Here is a 20,138-nt window from a genome sequence, read left to right as displayed (position 1 = left end):
TTTTTATGTTGCCTAAATAGACTTGGTTGTGCTAAAATTTTAGAAATGCAAATCTCTAAAATCTTACAGGACTAGCTCTGAGCTAAGTCGATCCTAATTAACATGACTTTGGGTTACAAGAGTCAGTATACTTTTGAACAGTTTTCCTTAATTATTTCCAAGGACCACACAAAGAAATTATAAATGTATAAATTGAAATAATTATAAGTAATTTAGAGTAACTATTCTATTTTCCTAAACTTTCCCACTTGCTATTTGACAACTAAATACATCCTTCAAAAAGTCAGTCTATCCCAGATGGAGAGTGCTGCAGCCGGCCTCGGTGTTCTGACCTTTGCTTTGATACTTTTTAAAATGTTTTAGACTCCAGAAATGTTGAAAAGACAGCCTAGCGTTCCTTTGTATACTTCACTTATTTCTTCTAATGTTAACTAACACCTGATATACAACCTTAGGACAGTGGTTCAGATTAAGTAACGCGAGAACAGCACGACTAACTGAATGACAGGAGCACGACTAACTGAATGACAGGAGCACGACTAACTGAATGACAGGAGCACGACTAACTGAATGACAGGAGCACGACTAACTGAATGACAGGAGCACGACTAACTGAATGACGGGAGCACGACTAACTGAATGACGGGAGCACGACTAACTGAATGACGGGAGCACGACTAACTGAATGACGGGAGCACGACTAACTGAATGACGGGAGCACGACTAACTGAATGACGGGCTTCACTCGGATCCATCGGCTCTTCCATGAAGCTCGTTCTTTGGAGCCTGGCTTGCAACAAACAGGCTGTCTCTGAGCTGTTGTCCTGCTGTGAGGATTAGTTGCCTCCAGCTCAGTTATAACTTTATTGCCCTTTAATATTACCGATAGTTAAATTTATTTATAGATGTGATTAAGGGAAGTAAACTTGATATACTCTTAATCAATAACCCCTTTAAAAAGCAATTATAGTAAACCAACGAAGCATTATACTACTAAGGAATATTACATGGTATAAAGACAAATTTAAAGAAATAAACAACTTGGTGCCGTGCGATACTTTTTCATTAACCACGACCATTACAAGTCTTGTTAACATTTTGTCTATAGCATGAAGGAGGAAAACATGACTCTTTTTCTATCACCTTCTAATTAGGTCTCAGTAACTCAGGGGTGGCCCCGGGGCTCAGCAGCAGCTCCACCATTTCTCTCAGAGTTTAGATCCTGTTCCTGTCGCTTTCATGACAGTGATTCTCTTTACGCATTTCACCACACCTCTTTCTAACTAACCAGGAGTTAGAAAGGCCTCAGCGTCACTTGTCCAAAGAGTGACCTTCTCTTTCAGCTCTTTCACTTGTTACAAAGTGAAAGAGCGAGCGCCCAGCTCCACAGAGCATCTGCATCAGCCAGCAGGATTCCCAGGGTGGTTTTTCTCTTATGAAGGTAGATCATCATTCTACTATTTATTTTTTACTTTTTTCTTTTGCTGTTTTTTCTTTTTAAAAACTGAATTGTAATAGAATGGAAATTTACATAAAGTGGTAGTTAGCAAAGACCTTTTTGATTCCTATGGACAAATTCAAAGCAAAATTTTCATGTTTATGTTATGTTGTTTGATAAAGGCTCCTCTTTTAGAACAGACCTTTTTAAATATTTTGAGAGCACTGAATACGGCTTCTGAAGAAACAACATACGTTCTTTTAAACAAGTTTGTTCTAATAGTGCACATTAGCCTCCAGTTCTTCCCTTCTGCTTCCTGAAGAGGTTCCTGCTACACAAACATCTAGTGTCTGCTCTAGTTCCCTGCCAGAGTCTTTAAACAAAGAGAGTATGGCATGGGTTGGTACAGAATGGGAACTGTGAAATTGATAGGAGAGTGCTGAATATGGCCCCGCTCAGACAAGTCATGTTGACCCAACCAATGTCAAAACCTGTTAAAAGTACTGTTTACCAGCGATTACAGTCATTGTACCTGTCCACTGGTATGCCGTGGGTGACCATGTTTATTATGGGCCAGCTTGCCCCTGTTCCTACCAGAGCTGTGCTGTTGGAAGGCAAGTACAGAGAAAAAAATAATACAGTTTTAAAAGACTGAGTCTTTTTCCAGAGTGGTTAGACTGAGGTTTTGAGGCATCCTCCCTCCCTCTCCCTCCACAAAGAGGAAGTGGACATTCCTCATAGGCTGCCCCTTCCTTCTCCCCTTCCGCCTTCCGCCCTCCACCCAGGTCCCCACCACAACCACTGCCAGTTTTAGATGGGTTCCTACTATGCTGCTACTGCTGCTGAAAAATTAATCATTTGTCTAGAACAAAGCGAAAGAAAATGAATAAACGCACAAACTCATAGGTTCAAGCTCGCCTTCTCAGGTCCCACTGCCAAAGGAAGAGAAGAAACTTCTACCTTCCCTTCTTCCTTTTCCTCCTGTGCTTCTGGTCATTCTGGCCTTTACTTAAACATCCCCATTTTGCTCTGTGTGACTTGAAAATTGGGAAGGTAATAATGATCACTTTTGAAAATGTAAAACAGAAAACAGTATTATAAGTATTTTGTCAGATTCTATACCCAGATGAGATATATAAAGACAAATAATTTCCTTTCTCTGTATAACTTTTAAAGTGTTATACAAGTTAAAGTATGAATGAAATACTAAAGGACAAGGCAATTATTAAAAACCTCTGATGACATTGGGCATATGGGTATTTGCTTTATTTTTATGCTTTTATTAAATATGCTACATTCAAAAAAACCATAATGGGTGATTAAAAACTTATATCTGAGTCCAGTATCTGTTGTCCCAGAGTTGTTATGTTATGTGTTAAAGGATGTCTCCCTGTTGTCAAGTCCACTGATGTTTGTATTTATTTAGTGAATTTTGCAATCTGTAAAATGGAGGGTTTGGATGATCTCTGAGGCCCTTACCAGCTCTATGTTCATTTCGAACACATTCTTGAGCTGGACTTGGTTACAATAGACACCCCCTGATTTTTAGAGGAATGCCAAGTCATTGAATGCGTTTGGCTTCTAGGCAGTAAACTGCACCCAGATCATGAGGCTTTCCTCAGTCTTTGAACCTTTTTGATGTACCTGGCTTTCTCCGAAAGCGTCCCTCACCTCAGCCTCTGCAGTTTTTGTCCTTGCTTTCTGACCTACTTTTTTTTTTTTAATAGAGGAGAATGAGTCAGGAAAGACGTTGCTTCCCACACACCTCACTACTCTCAGGCCTCACACGACCCTAAACCAACATCCACTTCTGTGTATTGTATTGGTGTTTTGTTTTTTGTTTTTTGTTTTTTTTTTTTTTTTTGATGGAGTCTCGCTCTGTCACCCAGGCTGGAGTGCAGTGGTGCGATCGCAGCTCACTGCAAGCTCTGCCTCCCGGGTTCACACCATTCTCCTGCCTCAGCCTCCCGAGTAGCTGGGACTACAGGCGCCGCTACCACGCCCAGCTTACTTTCTGTATTTTTAGTAGAGACGAGGTTTCACCGTGTTAGCCAGGATGGTCTCGATCTCTTGACCTCGTAATCCGCCCACCTCAGCCTTCCAAAGTGCTGGGATTATAGGCGTGAGTCACCGCGCCCAGCCTGTGTATTGTATTCGTAATGTTCAGACTAGTCACCAACACGCAAATTTTATTCTGCTATTTAGTAGTAAGATCAAGCTCAGCATATAGAAGATTCTTTGTAGTTTGGGTTTTCAGCGTTTTATTTTTGTTCCTCAAGGTAAAAATGTTACAGGATGTGTATATGTGAATATGACTGAGATGATCATATTGAATTCTATACTCAGATCTGCATTTCTGATCCACTGACTTTGTTTTTCTGTTTTCCTTTCCTGCTTACACTTTGGACAGGACAATCTTTGTTCCCCTTCCGACATCCTTCAGCTAAACCTCAGCGTTAAAAGAACTGTTGAAACACTACTTTCTCTTGGGGCACACTCAGAAGAATCCAGTTTTGTCTGTCTCTCTATCCAGCTTCTGGGTTTTGTGGCATTTTACTGTACTGTCATGTTAACTCTCTGTATGCTTTATTACTGGCTCTTCCCCTCTAGCTGAAAGATTGCACTCCGGTGACTTTCCACCTCATTCCTGTGCTGGGTAAAGGAGGTTTGTTTGTCATTCAGAATTATTTATATAAGTGCTTTTTCTCCCTGCTGGCCCTCAAAGAGCTCACCGGTAAAGGAGACAAATCCTTTCCTTACATTTGCAGATGTGCAGCCCGTCACTCCTACACAAAAAGTTCTTTATACATAAGCCACAAACCACACACCTTCACAATACCAAACAGAAAATATTGATTTCTTATATAGACATCACTTAGTACAAAATATTAATTTCTTTTATAGACAAAACTTAGCATGAAGTTCTCTGGCGTGAACTTGTCGCATTAGCAGACATTTTGCTGACAAAGAGTAAAAGACCAGCATCTTTTTCTCCTGGCCATCCGCCCATTCTCCTGGCCTGTGGCCTTGTTTCTCTTCCCATAAACAAATATTCTCCTGGCCTGTGGCCTTGTTTCTCTTCCCATAAACGAATATGACAGGTAGAGCTTTATTTCCAAGTCACACAGTACAACCCCCATCTGGCCATTTTTCCATGTCTCAGCACAAGTGTTGACATTGTGGAGTGACTGAGCCTTTTCAGCAGCTGCTCATGAGGAAGATCATCGTGCCTTTTCTGGTCACTTAGATTTCTGCTTTGAACTGTGTCCGGAAACCCTGAATCCCCCCTTGGTGGGTAGGCACAGGTCCGTCTAAGCATTTGCGGTCTGGACGTTTGGAAGGTATTGGCCGTCGTTTTAATAATTTTAGTTTGGTCAGAATGTTCAGTTTAAAGATCACGTGGATTTCCTAGACTGCTATTCTGAGCCCAATCCATACGTTGCACGTGGTGCACACGAGCAGATGGGCTGGAGCTGGCCTCTCAGGGTGGGCACCTGGCCAGATTGACTGTGTTTGTTATGTGTAACTGAGACTCACTCCCAGCATTCTGTTTAAAATTGGAATTTATGTGATTTCTAACCTTCTTAATAGTGAAACTGTAGCAGGAGAAGTAGTAGGGCAGCAGTCCCTGTTCTGTACTCAAGGCAGTGAATACTGTCTGGTTCTTTCTGAATGCTTAGCGTTTAGCTGCTAGACATTAATGCTGGAAACTACTTTATAATTGTGGTTAGATTCTAATTTCATAAGTCGTGTTTCTGAATATTCAGGAAACTTCTGAACTGTGTTAACAAAATTGGGATAAAGAATGAACTCAAGTAGGAGGAGAGATTGTGAGGAGTACGACATGCAGTTGTAGAATTCAGCCTGAGAGGCTCATTGCTTTGGTTTTCTTCCATATGGAATGGGACAGCTATTTTCACAGGTGAAAAGACTGTTCACTGTTAATGCTCAAACACTAAACACTGTGATGATGAAAACTTCAGTTTTCTGTGTTAGTAGGTGCCTTTCAGACTTTGGGGAGCTGGGTTGGTTTTATTTTTAAGATGTCTCAGAGTTGGAACACCTGTTAAAAAACACACACAGACTCTCATGGTTTAGGGGCTGTAATTGTACATTCTCTTGAGAACACACAGCGCTCCCTCTAGCCCAGCTGGAAGGTAAGTGTGCTGTAGAAAGCATAGGCTTCCGAGTGTAAACACCAGGCCACACAGGTCCGAGGGCGCCACTGAGAGGCTCTAGAAAGCATAGGCTTCCGAGTGTAAACACCAGGCCACACAGGTCCGAGGGCGCCACTGAGAGGCTCTAGAAAGCATAGGCTTCCGAGTGTAAACACCAGGCCACACAGGTCCGAGGGCGCCACTGAGAGGCTCTAGAAAGCATAGGCTTCCGAGTGTAAACACCAGGCCACACAGGTCCGAGGGCGCCACTGAGAGGCTCTAGAAAGCATAGGCTTCCGAGTGTAAACACCAGGCCACACAGGTCCGAGGGCGCCACTGAGAGGCTCTAGAAAGCATAGGCTTCCGAGTGTAAACACCAGGCCACACAGGTCCGAGGGCGCCACTGAGAGGCTCTAGAAAGCATAGGCTTCCGAGTGTAAACACCAGGCCACACAGGTCCGAGGGCGCCACTGAGAGGCTCTAGAAAGCATAGGCTTCCGAGTGTAAACACCAGGCCACACAGGTCCGAGGGCGCCACTGAGAGGCTCTAGAAAGCATAGGCTTCCGAGTGTAAACACCAGGCCACACAGGTCCGAGGGCGCCACTGAGAGGCTCTAGAAAGCATAGGCTTCCGAGTGTAAACACCAGGCCACACAGGTCCGAGGGCGCCACTGAGAGGCTCTAGAAAGCATAGGCTTCCGAGTGTAAACACCAGGCCACACAGGTCCGAGGGCGCCACTGAGAGGCTCTAGAAAGCATAGGCTTCCGAGTGTAAACACCAAACACCAGGTAAACACCACACACAGGTCCTAGGGCGCCACTGAGAGGCTCTAGAAAGCATAGGCTTCCGAGTGTAAACACCAGGCCACACAGGTCCTAGGGCGCCACTGAGAGGCTCTAGAAAGCATAGGCTTCCGAGTGTAAACACCAGGCCACACAGGTCCTAGGGCGCCACTGAGAGGCTCTAGAAAGCATAGGCTTCCGAGTGTAAACACCAGGCCACACAGGTCCTAGGGCGCCACTGAGAGGCTCTAGAAAGCATAGGCTTCCGAGTGTAAACACCAGGCCACACAGGTCCTAGGGCGCCACTGAGAGGCTCTAGAAAGCATAGGCTTCCGAGTGTAAACACCAGGCCACACAGGTCCGAGGGCGCCACTGAGAGGCTCTAGAAAGCATAGGCTTCCGAGTGTAAACACCAGGCCACACAGGTCCGAGGGCGCCACTGAGAGGCTCTAGAAAGCATAGGCTTCCGAGTGTAAACACCAGGCCACACAGGTCCGAGGGCGCCACTGAGAGGCTCTAGAAAGCATAGGCTTCCGAGTGTAAACACCAGGCCACACAGGTCCTAGGGCGCCACTGAGAGGCTCTAGAAAGCATAGGCTTCCGAGTGTAAACACCAGGCCACACAGGTCCGAGGGCGCCACTGAGAGGCTCTAGAAAGCATAGGCTTCCGAGTGTAAACACCAGGCCACACAGGTCCGAGGGCGCCACTGGCGCCACTGAGAGGCTCTAGCCAAAGCATAGGCTTCCGATAGGCTTCCGTGTAAACACCAGGCCACACAGGTCCGAGGGCGCCACTGAGAGGCTCTAGAAAGCATAGGCTTCCGAGTGTAAACACCAGGCCACACAGGTCCTAGGGCGCCACTGAGAGGCTCTAGAAAGCATAGGCTTCCGAGTGTAAACACCAGGCCACACAGGTCCTAGGGCGCCACTGAGAGGCTCTAGAAAGCATAGGCTTCCGAGTGTAAACACCAGGCCACACAGGTCCTAGGGCGCCACTGAGAGGCTCTAGAAAGCATAGGCTTCCGAGTGTAAACACCAGGCCACACAGGTCCGAGGGCGCCACTGAGAGGCTCTAGAAAGCATAGGCTTCCGAGTGTAAACACCAGGCCACACAGGTCCTAGGGCGCCACTGAGAGGCTCTAGAAAGCATAGGCTTCCGAGTGTAAACACCAGGCCACACAGGTCCGAGGGCGCCACTGAGAGGCTCTAGAAAGCATAGGCTTCCGAGTGTAAACACCAGGCCACACAGGTCCGAGGGCGCCACTGAGAGGCTCTAGAAAGCATAGGCTTCCGAGTGTAAACACCAGGCCACACAGGTCCTAGGGCGCCACTGAGAGGCTCTAGAAAGCATAGGCTTCCGAGTGTAAACACCAGGCCACACAGGTCCTAGGGCGCCACTGAGAGGCTCTAGAAAGCATAGGCTTCCGAGTGTAAACACCAGGCCACACAGGTCCGAGGGCGCCACTGAGAGGCTCTAGAAAGCATAGGCTTCCGAGTGTAAACACCAGGCCACACAGGTCCTAGGGCGCCACTGAGAGGCTCTAGAAAGCATAGGCTTCCGAGTGTAAACACCAGGCCACACAGGTCCGAGGGCGCCACTGAGAGGCTCTAGAAAGCATAGGCTTCCGAGTGTAAACACCAGGCCACACAGGTCCGAGGGCGCCACTGAGAGGCTCTAGAAAGCATAGGCTTCCGAGTGTAAACACCAGGCCACACAGGTCCGAGGGCGCCACTGAGAGGCTCTAGAAAGCATAGGCTTCCGAGTGTAAACACCAGGCCACACAGGTCCGAGGGCGCCACTGAGAGGCAGAGATCAGGGAGTCAGCCTTGGAGAAAGCACGTCTCTTCCAACAGCCAAACAAAACACTCGGCAGGTTCATTTTAAAAATAATTTATCTAGACGTGCAGTTGCACTCAGTATTTCTACAAAGTTGCTAGTTTTATTAGATCAAAAGATTACAGTTACCTCATTTTATCAAGATAAGTATTAAATAAAAAGTAAGCACAAGTACCAGTAACTGCCTCAAAAATAAATACTTGTTATATATTTTATTGTAACTGGTTTTATAAAATTTCGTAGTAATGTCGTCTCAATGAAAAGCAAAAAAAAAAAAAAAAAAAACTAGTCTTCTTTAACAAACATGTGTAATCTTTTTTTAGTGGAACCAGAATTCTATATTCTGTTCTTTGTAAGAGCAATCTCTTTTCTTTCTGAATATTTACTCTTAACAGAAAGCCAGTGATAAGTGCTGTTCTTAAGATTTGCCTTTTTCTCTCACAAGAAAGGATTAACCTAACAAATTAATGATGCGCACACACTCGATGTATTACTTAACTTCCTTAAGCAAACATTGTAAACACTTTATAGATGTTGGTAATCAACATATTCCTGCCTAAGCTTAGGTAGTAGTTCCCTGGAATAATTCAGGCTGTTAAATACCAGGATATTAAATACTTTACATTTTCAAATACTATTTCTTTTTAATTCTGTAATTCAGATTTTTAATTCAGACAGGCCCTTCCATGAATTATTCAAATTAGGGGGAAGTTTCTCAAACACATCTAAATCTCAAGAGCTCAGGATACACTGAGTTTCTTGCCCTGCCTGGCCTGGGAACCCTGGTTTTCATAGTCAGGATTATCATGCAGACAGTGTAGAACTCATGCAGGCTGAGTTATGTTTTCAAACTATCTTGCATTCCTGTGGTAGGGAACTTACAAAGTGCTTTCTGCTAAAGTGTAAATCTTTCAGTCTTGAGCCATCTGGTAGCGTGGAATTGTTTTTCTATTTTTCACATTTCCTATTTTATAGATCTGCACTGGCCTTTTATTCATCAGAGAATAAAGGATGTTGCTTTCACACTGCAGTACTGTTTTTCCTCTGCTGTATGTATAAATATACGCTACTTGTCAATTTCCCAATTTTGAAAATGATCTGTATGTACTTTTAGTTGTATTAATAAAGTGACAGTGAGCGTCAGTCACCATCTGTATCTCACTCAGATTTCCACTGAGGTCGGTGTCCCAGGTACTACATTTTCCTATCTTCATTGATTATTATGAAGGGGAGAAGTGCTTGCTTTTTCCTTTCAGTTCTGTGAAACTCATTGATTTTCTTTTTGTTTGTGTGTTGCGTTGTCCCATTTCAGGAGCAATTATGTTTGCCTCTCCACATTTTAGAAGAGAAAGGTTTGAGCCAGGTTGCAGTGACGGTCCAGGCTCTCCTGGAACTTGCCCCACCCAAGCAACAGCAGCACCAGTTATCTGCTGTTTAAGGATTCCCAAGACCTTGGGCCATTGGCCTGGCCAAAACAAGGAACAGGACAACGTGATTGCTGCTGCCAGCTGTCTGCTTAAACAAAGCTCTTATGTGTTCTCAGAAGGGACTGTTTCCATGATTCCTAACAGGAATATTTTGCATCATTTCTCCATTTTAGGGGAGGTTATATCCATTTCCATTGAATTTTTTTACAAAGACACCATTGGTTTTCCCAGATGAAACTTCTTTCGTTACTGAAAACCCGACACCTGACCTGGCTGTGTTTTCCTGGAGAGCAGGCTCATTTCACACACCAGAAAGCACATCTTCTGCGTTAGGCACAAGCATGCTGTGCCGTTGTTTTTACCTGCTCTCAAGACAGCTGGTCTGCTGGTTTCTAAACTTGGTTGTTCGTTAGAATCTCCTGGAGTGTTTGTTAAAATACAGATTCACATTCAGGAGGTCTGGGGTAAGGCCTAGGAATCTGCATTTTCAACAACCATTGCACATGTTTTTGTTTGAGAAGGAGTTCCGTTCGGTCACCAGGCTGGAGTGCAGTGGTGCGATCTCGGCTCACTGCAACCTCCGCCTCCCGGGCTCAAGCGATTCTCTTGCCTCAGCCTCCCGAGTAGCTGGGACAACAGGTGCCCACCACCACGCCCAGCTACTTTTTTTGTATTTTTAGTAGAGATGGGGTTTTGCCATGCTGGCCAGACTGGTCTCAAACTCCTGACTGCAAGTGATCCACCCGCCTCGGCCTCCCAAAGTGCTGGGATTACAGGCGTGGCCACTGCGCCTGCCCGAAACCACTGTTCAAAGCTAGATATTTGTATGTTTGGTGGGGGAGGGTAATGGCCCCACTGCATTTTTTCACCCACATTTAAAATGAAAAGCTGTATTATGAGGAGCTGGACTATTCTGTCAAAGACAAAACAAAAATAATATAGAAGGCCTAGATTTTGCATAGTCTTTTTTTTTAAGAGTTGGGGTCTCGCTGTGTTGCCCAGGCTGGTCTGAAACTCCTGGGCTCAAGTGATCCTCCTGCCTCGGCCTTCCAAAGTGCTGAGATGACTGGAGTGAGCCACTGGGCCTGGCCCAAATTTTGCATAGTAAAACAGTGAAACAGATACAGTTGTATTTAAGGTCAGTCTTCTAGGCCTCCCTTCAACTCCAGTCCATCATAGAAGATGGTTCTATGTCATCCTGTTATCTAGACATTAGAAACAAGCCCTGTAGACAGGTTCCAAATCCTTAAGCTGATAGCACACTGCTGTGCATCGCCTGCTTTGGTCTCACTGAGCCTCCCTCCCCACCCTCCTCACCCTCCTCACCCTCCTCACGCTGCTCCGCGGACACCTGGGCCTGCAGACACGTTGCAGTCACGAGAAAAGCCTAGTTTCTTATATTTCCCACGAGCTCGGGAAAGCCTAGTTTCTTATATTTCTTTCAGGTAACTGCCAGTTTCTGTGGCTGAATTAAAGCACTTACGGCATCTTAAAAACAACTTCCTAGCTGTGTGTGGTGGCTCATGCCTGTAATCTCAGCACTTTGGGAGGCTGAAGTGGGCAGATCACCTGAAGTTGGGAGTTTGAGAACAGCCTGACCAACATGGAGAAACCTTGTCTCTACTAGAAATACAAAATTAGCCAGGTGTGGTGGCTCGTGCCTGTAATCCCAGCTACTCGGGAGGCTGAGGCAGGAGAATCACTTGAACCCAGGAGGCAGAGGTTGTAGTGAGCCGAGATCGTGCCATTGCACCCCAGCCTGGGCAACAAAAGCAAAACCCCGTCTCAAAAAAAAAAAAAAAAAAAAAAAAAAAAAAAAAAAGCGCCCCATCTGGCTCCACCACTAGTGCCTTTATATACTCAATTATGGGTGGAGGAAAAGGGCCCAAGGGCTCTCAACACCACACAGGAGCTTTTCTTCCAGTTTCAGCTAGTTGGGTTTTCCTTCCCCTGCATTTTGAACCCCTCTTAGTTGTTGGTGATATATTCTGGTGTTCACTGCCTTTGTAAAACAAGTAAATAAAGTAAGTGGAAGATACTAGTTATGTATTTTGTTTCTCTAGTTGTTAACTGTTTTGGATTTTCTTTACCAATGCATCCATTTGGACATAATGTTATTCCTCTTTTTATCAGGTAAATGTAGCATCTAAAAGTAGCTTTGGATCAAATCATGTTGAGTACCTGGTCAAAGTAATGTTTTCTTCCTTGTTCTTGCAGAGAAACAGATTCATCAGAACATTACCACTTGACCAGGTTTAAAATTGTGTAATGGCCTGGGCGCGGTAGCTCACGCCTGTAATCCCAGCACTTTGGGAGGCCGAGGCAGGAGGATCACTTGAGCCCAGGATTTTGAGAGCAGCCTGGGCAACATAGCAAGACCCTGTCCCCCAAAAATTGAAAAAAAAAGAAAGCCAGGCATGGTGACACATGCCTGTACTCCCAGCTACTCAGGAGGCTGAGGTGGGAGGATCACTTGAGCCTGGGAGGTCGAAGCTACAGTGAGTCATGGCTGCACCACTGCACTCCAGCCTGGGCAACAGAGTGAGACCCCATCTCAAAATAAATTGTATAACTTACAACATCTAAGTCAATGCCCAATCTTATAGAATGAAAGTAAAATGTCTTTATGTAAGTGCTTAGAGCCAGACCTCATTATATTTACAGTTCCCGACAGACCCACTGACCCTTATATAACTTTAGAATTTAGCTGTGTGTATTTTTAAACTGTATTTGTCAGCATTAAGCCTCAGTATAGTCTCCAAATTATATGCCACCAGACATGGCACTCAGCAAATGACAGAATTATTTTTAACATATGTAGGCCAGCCTGGCCAACATGGTGAAACCCCATCTCTACTAAAAATACAAAAATTGGCCGGGCGCGGTGGCTCAAGCCTGTAATCCCAGCACTTTGGGAGGCCGAGGCGGGCGGATCACAAGGTCAGGAGATCGAGACCACAGTGAAACCCCGTCTCTACTAAAAATACAAAAAATTAGCCAGGCGCGGTGGCGGGCGCCTGTAGTCCCAGCTACTCAGGAGGCTGAGGCAGGAGAATGGCGTGAACCCAGGAGGCGGAGCTTGCAGTGAGCCGAGATCGCGCCACTGCACTCCAGCCTGGGCAACAGCGTGAGACTCCGTCTCAAAAAAAAAAAGAAAAAAAAACAAAAATTAGCTGGGCGTGGTGGCAGACGCCTGTAATCCAGTGACTCAGGAGGCTGAGGCAGGAGAATCGCTTCAACCTGGAAGGCGAAGGTTGCAGTGAGCCGAGATCGCACCACTGCCCTCCAGCCTGGGTGACAGAGCGAGACTCCTGTCTCCAGAAAAAAAAAAAAAAACCCCACAAAATCAAAAACATACTATGCAAGAAATAATTCTAGAAGATGTTACATAATGAAATACTTGCCATGTTTGCAAGTAATTTTCCCATAGGAATAAATGGAAATTTCAGCTTATTTCAAATTTTGCACATATTATGAAACCTTATTAATGTATTTTTATCAAACTAAATGAGATTTGTATTTGAATTGTTAGTAAAAACTGGGTGCAGTTTTGGCTGATAATTGAAGGAAAAATATCAAATACATTGAATTTTTTTTTTTTTCCAAATTTTTTCAGACCCTCTGCAGAGGTATGAAGGTATGAATTTCTTTTTGGTGTCAAGATGCAAAAACAAATCATGGTGCTTTTGTTGGGAGAATTTTGTATTCAGTATTTTGTATGTACCTTTTTTAAAAAAATTGGAAAGCACAATTTGGTTTAACATTTAGCTTCGCTTGACTCCAGTGTAAGATGAAGATGACCTTGTAACGGCTCCCCTGACCTGAAGCAGAGCCCTTCCTATCACTGACACTGTTGGAGGCTGAGAGCCCCCCAGCAGAGCCCTTCCCGTCACTGACAGTGTCGGCAGCTGAGAGCCGCCCCAGCAGAGCCCTTCCCATCACTGACAGTGTCAGTGGCTGACAGCACCCCCAGCAGAGCCCTTCCCATCACTGACAGTGTCGGAGGGCTGAGAGCTGCCCCAGCAGAGCCCTTCCCATCACTGACGGTGTCAGTGGCTGAGAACCGCCCCAGCAGAGCCCTTCCCGTCACTGACAGTGTCAGCGGCTGAGAGCCCCCACAGCAGAGCCCTTCCCATCAGTGACAGTGTCAGCGGCTGAGAGCCCCCGCAGCAGAGCCCTTCCCGTCACTGACAGTGTCAGCGGCTGAGAGCCCCCACAGCAGAGCCCTTCCCATCAGTGACAGTGTCAGCGGCTGAGAGCCCCCGCAGCAGAGCCCTTCCCATCACTGACAGTGTCAGCGGCTGAGAGCCGCCCCAGCAGAGCCCTTCCCATCACAGTGTCGGCAGCTCAGAGCCGCCCCAGCAGAGCCCTTCCCATCACGGACAGTGTCGGCAGCTGAGAGCCCCCCTGAGCAGAGCCCTTGCCACCTACAGAGATTTTCTGTCAGGAGTTTCCCACAATTTCAGACTGGTAATCTGTGTTTAGCACTCCAGTGTTCTCTTGTAAAAATAGCCAGGTCTGGAAACGACCCATGGGAAGAGGGGCCTTTGTATTCTGCTAGAACACAGAGCATAGTAGTAGATCACTTTCCTGAAGAGCTTTTTAAAATACAGCTAATCTAGGAGTTTGCAATTTTTCTTACTTTCTACAGCTCAGCAGTGACTAATGATGTGTGACTATGCTGACAAGTTTGATGAATTTGTAAAAACTAAGCACTTAAATGGTTGTAGAAATGAAAACATGGATATTCAGAAGCCTTTCTATATACACAGTGCAGTGAGATGGTTTACAGCAAATTCTGTTTTATTTCTGAAAATGTTGTAAACATGTAATTAGTGAAAGATTTTGTAAAACATTGTCCTATGTTTGTATGTCTGTAAATATATTGCATAAGTTCTAAGTATAAATATGTCAGTATCATGTATGTTATTTTAAATTGCCTGTATGCCACTTTATATGTTGACATTAAAATCAAAGCCAACACTTCAGTGGCATGTAATAAAAGCTGACTGGAGAGTGTTCATACCTGAGGTGTGATTCCCTTGGCAAAGGTGAATTAAGGAAAGGGCATCTCCTTTCCAGAAGGAGTGTTAGTGGAAACGGGGCTTCAGGACAGGCTTTTGAGATCAAGTTGATTTTCTTAAGGAAGTACAGATATCAAGACTGCTTTATTTGGAGTTAGGTAGATAGAAGGCTTAATTCATGAAATGTATGTGATACATTAGGACAACTTTTCTCTTGGAAACCTTTAGCATCACAAGGCATTGTTTTGACTCATCACGGCAAGCATGATCTGGTGGACTCATTTTTTTCTAGAAGAGGGAGAGTGACAGCTTTCCTATTTGCCAGGCACAGGTTAGGTATTTTCACACACCTTATTTCTTTTCATCTTAACACTCCATAAAGTGGGGACTGTTGAGTAAGCAAAGCAGGTATTGGCCCTAGTGTTTCACTTGTCAAAAATATATCCAAACCAGCCTTCCAGAGAACCTGTGTCCCATCTTTACAGTTTGTAAAGCTGTATATCCTAACATCCTATTTCTAGCTTGTATTTATAATTTGTATCCCTGTTTCCTAGAAAAGTTGCTGAAGCAGCTTATAACTGGTTATGTGTTCCATGCCATTTTCACCCCAATAAAAACACCAGAGTGACGATAAATCTAAAAGGCAGGCAGGAACCAACATTTATTAAAACTTTACTGTGTATATATTATGCTGGACAGCTAACATCATCATCTTGTAATTCCTACTGAATACTTTTGCTCATAAGAGTTTTTTTCACTACACATTGGGTAAAATCAGAATCAGACATTACAGGAATTACTGAAGTTTTCATGCATCACTGTAAGCCAATGAACTGCTTTGTTCACTGAGAAAAAGAAACAATCTTCACAGGACTACCAGAAACTCTTCCCAGCAACATGAGGAAGCCCTAAGTCAATGGTATAATCCTAAATCAGGGTTTGAAAACCCAGGTAACAGGCAGAGTGAAATTAACAGGCCAAGAGCAATTAACAGGCCCAATGAAATTATCAGGCCTAGTGAAATCAGGCAGAGTGAAATTAACAGGCCAAGAGCAATTAACAGGCCCAATGAAATTATCAGACCTAGTGAAATCAGGCAGAGTGAAATTAACAGGCAGAGTGAAATCAGGCTTCCCTGGGAAAGTCTCAATAGGAAACAACCTGTAGATGAGTCATCTTTGATGGTACCAGGTGTTTCTTAACTCTCTCAAGTCCTTCCCACCTCCAGAATACCAGAGGAAAAGACAGAAGAGAACTTGGTCACTTCTTCTTGCCTCTCCTCTTATCCTTGCCTTTGCCTTTTCCTTTTGAATCCTTGCTATCAACTTTGTCTTTAGGCATCTTGAAACCACCAATTTCTCTCCGTATCATAGTGCCCCGCCACCAGGCCTGGAGCTGGAAGAGATAAAGGGAGTGAGTACAACGTATTGTGTGCCTGACAAGCTGCATTCTTTCCACATAAAGGGACTGTTGAATAAAGTGACTTCTGTCTGACAAACAGTCTCTCTCCAGGACATGGAAGTAGCCAGGGACGTAATCACTATAGCGATGCTCTCCTGTTGTGCAGGACCCGGAACTTAAGCTATGGACTCAAGAGTGAAGTTCTCAAGGAGTAAAAATCAAAGGAATCGGATTTGGCCTATTTTTTCTTCACCCTTAGAAATCTGACTTCCTTATACTGCTTTCCTTGAAGAAAGTCCAGGTTCCCCATACCTAACAGCTATTTGAACCAAAAAGAATGTTAGTTACCTGGGCCAAGGGCAAAAGCAAATGGCCAATAACGCACAGATAATGCCAGGTGCGGTGGCTCATGCCTGTAATCCCAGCACTTTAGGAGGCTGAGGTGGGCAGATCACTTTGAGCTCAAGGGTTCAAGACCAGCCTGGGCAACATGACAAGCCCCTATCTCTACAAAAATACAAAAAAGAAAAAAAAAATTAGCCAGGCCTGGCGGCTTGTGCCTATAGTCCCAGCTGTTTGGGAGGCTGAGGCGGGAGGATCTCTTGAGCCCGGGAAGCAGAGGTTGTAGTGAGCAGAGATTACACCACTGCACTCCAGCCTGAGTGACAAAGTGACATCCTGTCTCAAAAGGAAAAAAAAAAAGCACAGATAAGTCTAGATGAGTCTTATAGGCTTGTGCATTTCATATCTTCAGTGATTGCTGAAAAGATCAATTGTCCTAGCACTTTTAAAAAAGATTCAGATAGCTTTCTTGAATATCTTAGTTTTTAAATAACAGTTGTTCTCAATACAGTCTCCACTGCTTTAAAGTCAGACTAAACCCTAAAGACTGGAAGCAAATCCACTAGTGAAAAGAAAGCAAACATGCTCCTCAGCTCATTCTTAACATGTCTGTTATAAATTCAGGAATACTGACAAGTTTTATGGGGAAACGCCATTGAAACTGGATTAATTCTTGCTATTTACACATCTGACTCCTTATGGAAAACTCAACTTTGGGTTTGGATACCTGTGCAGAATGTAAATATAAAACTTTTAGTTCACCCCTAATATACAACCCAAACTACGGTTTACCCACTAGGGTCTCAGCCTGCAGAGAGAAGGGCTGTCCTCCAGACAGTTTCCATCCAGCTGATGCTGCTTTCAGTTTTTGCTTACAAGTATTTCACGTGATCTGTGACCTGCCAGTTTCATCATCACTGATATACACAAGTTCATATAAAACTAAAATATCTCTATTTTTTTCTAACTTGCTGCTTACTCTCCCCACCTAAGCAGCTTGTATCAGAACCCAGCAGATAGTCTGGGCTGATGGATAAGCAGGATTTTAAGAAGTAGGAGGATATTAAAAGGAATCATTCTGTCAAGAGCTGGTTTTGGTTAGACATAGTATTCTTATATTTCGTCTCTGGGCCTAGGTTTTGCTTCCACCGCTAACCACCTCTTTTTCTCCAGATGAAGAGCTGGGGGCACGTCCTTTTCTATGTTAACCGTCTCCCTGCACCATGGACTGTATCAGCAAATTCTAGTAATAACAAAAGTCCATGCTTCTCAGATTTGCAGTTCCTTGGTATACTGAGATGCGTTTGATAACGAATGAGAAATTCTTTTGTCTTCCTCAGTGTTAGGCCAGCTATGGCGAGATACTGATTATGGTTCTTTACCTTTATGACGCTCTTTAATTCCAAGAGATCCTGTTCTATCTTATTCTTGCTCCTCTCTTTTTCTATACGATCTTCAATGATGACCTGTTCACACTCTTTTATCTGCAAAGATAGACATTCATCATTTATTACAGTACTCTCTTGACTAAGCTGTAGCCCAGCCAGCCCTGCACTTTTAATATAAAATTTCAAAATAAAACATGCTCCATCTAAAGATAAACCAAAGAAAAAAAGCAATAGATTCCTAGATTGTAAATACTCACATACTAACTTTATAATTGTTCCCAAAACTTTTTCAGTTTTAATAATTCAAATTTAAGTTCTGTCTTTCATAAAAAATGAAATACGAATTAATGTGTGATCAATGACCTCAATGTGGATTTTTTTTAAAACTTTGGGAGAATGTAGATATACAGTAGCTGTCTTTTTTGTTTTGAGACAGAGTCTCACTCTGTCACCCAGGCTGGAGCACAGTGACGCAATCTCGGCTCACTGCCACCTCCGCCTCCCGGTTCAAGTGATTCTCCTGCCTCAGCCTCGTGAGTAGCTGGAATTAGCCGCGTGCCACCATGCATGGCTAATTTTTGTATTTTTAGTAGAGGTGGGGTTTTGCCATGTTACCCAGGCTTGTCTCAAACTCCTGATCTCAAGTGATCTGCTTGCCTCGGCCTCCCAAAGTGCTGGGATTACAGGTGTGAACCACCATGCCCAGCAGTAGCTGACTTTTGAAAGAAATTTAGGAAGTTCTGCACTTATTCCATAATGAAACTATAATCACAAACTTGTTAGAAATCATCACTGACTGTCTCCAGAGGTCATAAAGTAAGAATAATCACAGTATCTGTCGCAAGGGGCTGTGCGGTTAGCACCTGGGACAGAGTATGCACTATGTGAGTGTTACAGCAGCATCTAAAAAGAATCCGCGTGGTTTATAAGCACACCTCTACTTTTGACTCAAAATAGCAATACCCAGCTACTGTAGCTCAGTTGCCACTTCTTCCTCAGTGAGCACCCTAATTCCTTCCTTACCGTCTTTGCCAGGTCTTGAAGGTGTGCTAAGTCACTGGCCTTTGTGGCTTTGAGAGCATTTAGTTCATTCTGTTTCATTTCTGTGTCCTTATCATATTTCTCCATCCAGAACTCTAGCCTCTCCTCAAGTTTCTATTTGGAAAGAACACGAAAACATGGCATTCAGCAGACACAAAACACTGTAGACTGTATGATTCCACTTACATAAGTTTCAAGAATAAGCAAAACTTTCCATAGTGAGAGAAGTCAGAATAGTAGTTACTTATCTGGGTGGAGAGTTGGATTTCTGATTGGGAATGGGGTGTGAGGGAGACTTTGGGATGCTGTAACTGTTCTCTCTATCTTTATCCGGGTGGTGGTTACATGAATGTGTATACATAAATGCTCATCAAACTATACACTAAGTACTTACATATTTTACTTGTAAGTCAATTTAAAAATAGAGAGCCAGGTGCGGTGGCTCACACCTGTAATCCCATCACTTTGGGAGGCCGAGGTGGGCGGATCACCTGAGGTCGGGAGTTCAAGACCAGTCTGACCAACATGGAGAAGCCCTGTCTCTACTAAAAACACAAAATTAGCCAGGCGTGGTGGCGCATGCCTGTAATCCCAGCTATGTGGGAGGCTGAGGCAGGAGAATCACTTGAACCCAGGAGGCGGAGGTTGCAGTAATCCCAGATTGCGCCACTGCACTCCAGCCTGGGCAATGAGAGCGAAACTCCGTCTCAAAAAAAAAAAAAAAAAAAAAATGGGGAGGAGGGTCATCTAGATGTCTGGATAAGGGAAGTTGCAGTGAAGAGGAAAGAAAAGGCATGTAGAAAAGTCTTAAGGATAAGGAATAGCATCAGATAGCTCTTTGATTGACAGCACTAAATCCTAGTCAGGAGGGATACAATGTCTTCAAAATTCTAAAAGATTGGGAGGCTGAGACGGGCGGATCACGAGGTCAGGAGATCAAGACCATCCTGGCTAAAACGGTGAAACCCCATCTCTACTTAAAAAAAAAAAAAAAAAAAATTCTAAAAGAAAATTAATGTAGGGCCTGGCGCGGTGCCTCACGCCTGTAATCCCAGCACTTTGGGAGGCTGAGGTGGGCGGATCACAGGGTCAGGAGATCGAGACCATCCTGGCTAACACGGTGAAACCCTGCCTCTACTAAAAATACAAGAAAAAAAAAAAAAGCCGGGCATGGTGGCGTGCGCCTGTAGTCCCAGCTACTCAGGAGGCTGAGGCAGGAGAATCGCTTGAACCCGGGAGGCAGAGCTCGCAGTGAGCCGAGATTGCACCACAGCACTCCAGCCTGGGAGACAGAGCAAGA

General features: G+C 44.4%; 2 protein-coding genes across 35 annotated transcripts in view; one reads left to right on the top strand and one right to left on the bottom strand.

The window, feature by feature from the left end:
- LRCH3 (leucine rich repeats and calponin homology domain containing 3) overlaps positions 1 to 14,646 on the top strand; it is a 105,716-nt gene extending 91,070 nt beyond the window's left edge. For 25 of the 30 annotated variants that reach the window (XM_050779027.1, XM_050779032.1, XM_050779028.1 and 22 more), the window contains one exon: positions 3,849 to 4,672. In XM_050779027.1, coding sequence (XP_050634984.1) covers positions 3,849 to 4,052 — 204 coding nt within the window. In that variant the 3' untranslated portion in view covers positions 4,053 to 4,672. Of the gene's footprint in view, positions 1 to 455; positions 4,673 to 9,527; positions 10,377 to 11,859; positions 12,661 to 13,258 lie in introns of those variants that run through there. The other 5 variants (XM_050779033.1, XM_050779031.1, XM_050779035.1 and 2 more) reach the window with 4 other exon arrangements.
- IQCG (IQ motif containing G) overlaps positions 13,191 to 20,138 on the bottom strand; it is a 70,997-nt gene continuing 64,049 nt past the window's right edge. For 4 of the 5 annotated variants that reach the window (XM_050779064.1, XM_050779063.1, XM_050779066.1 and 1 more), the window contains exons 9-10: positions 18,821 to 18,952; positions 17,540 to 17,893 (exon numbers count right to left, since the gene is read on the bottom strand). In XM_050779064.1, coding sequence (XP_050635021.1) covers positions 17,609 to 17,893; positions 18,821 to 18,952 — 417 coding nt within the window. In that variant the 3' untranslated portion in view covers positions 17,540 to 17,608. Of the gene's footprint in view, positions 16,062 to 17,539; positions 17,894 to 18,820; positions 18,953 to 20,138 lie in introns of those variants that run through there. The other variant, XM_050779068.1, reaches the window with a different exon arrangement.

The sequence above is a fragment of the Macaca thibetana genome, chromosome 2 (assembly GCF_024542745.1).
Source record: "Macaca thibetana thibetana isolate TM-01 chromosome 2, ASM2454274v1, whole genome shotgun sequence".
In the NCBI taxonomy this organism is placed as follows: Eukaryota; Metazoa; Chordata; class Mammalia; order Primates; family Cercopithecidae; genus Macaca; species Macaca thibetana.
Note: the sequence above shows the minus strand (reverse complement) of the source record. Positions and strands in the feature narration are given on the sequence as shown.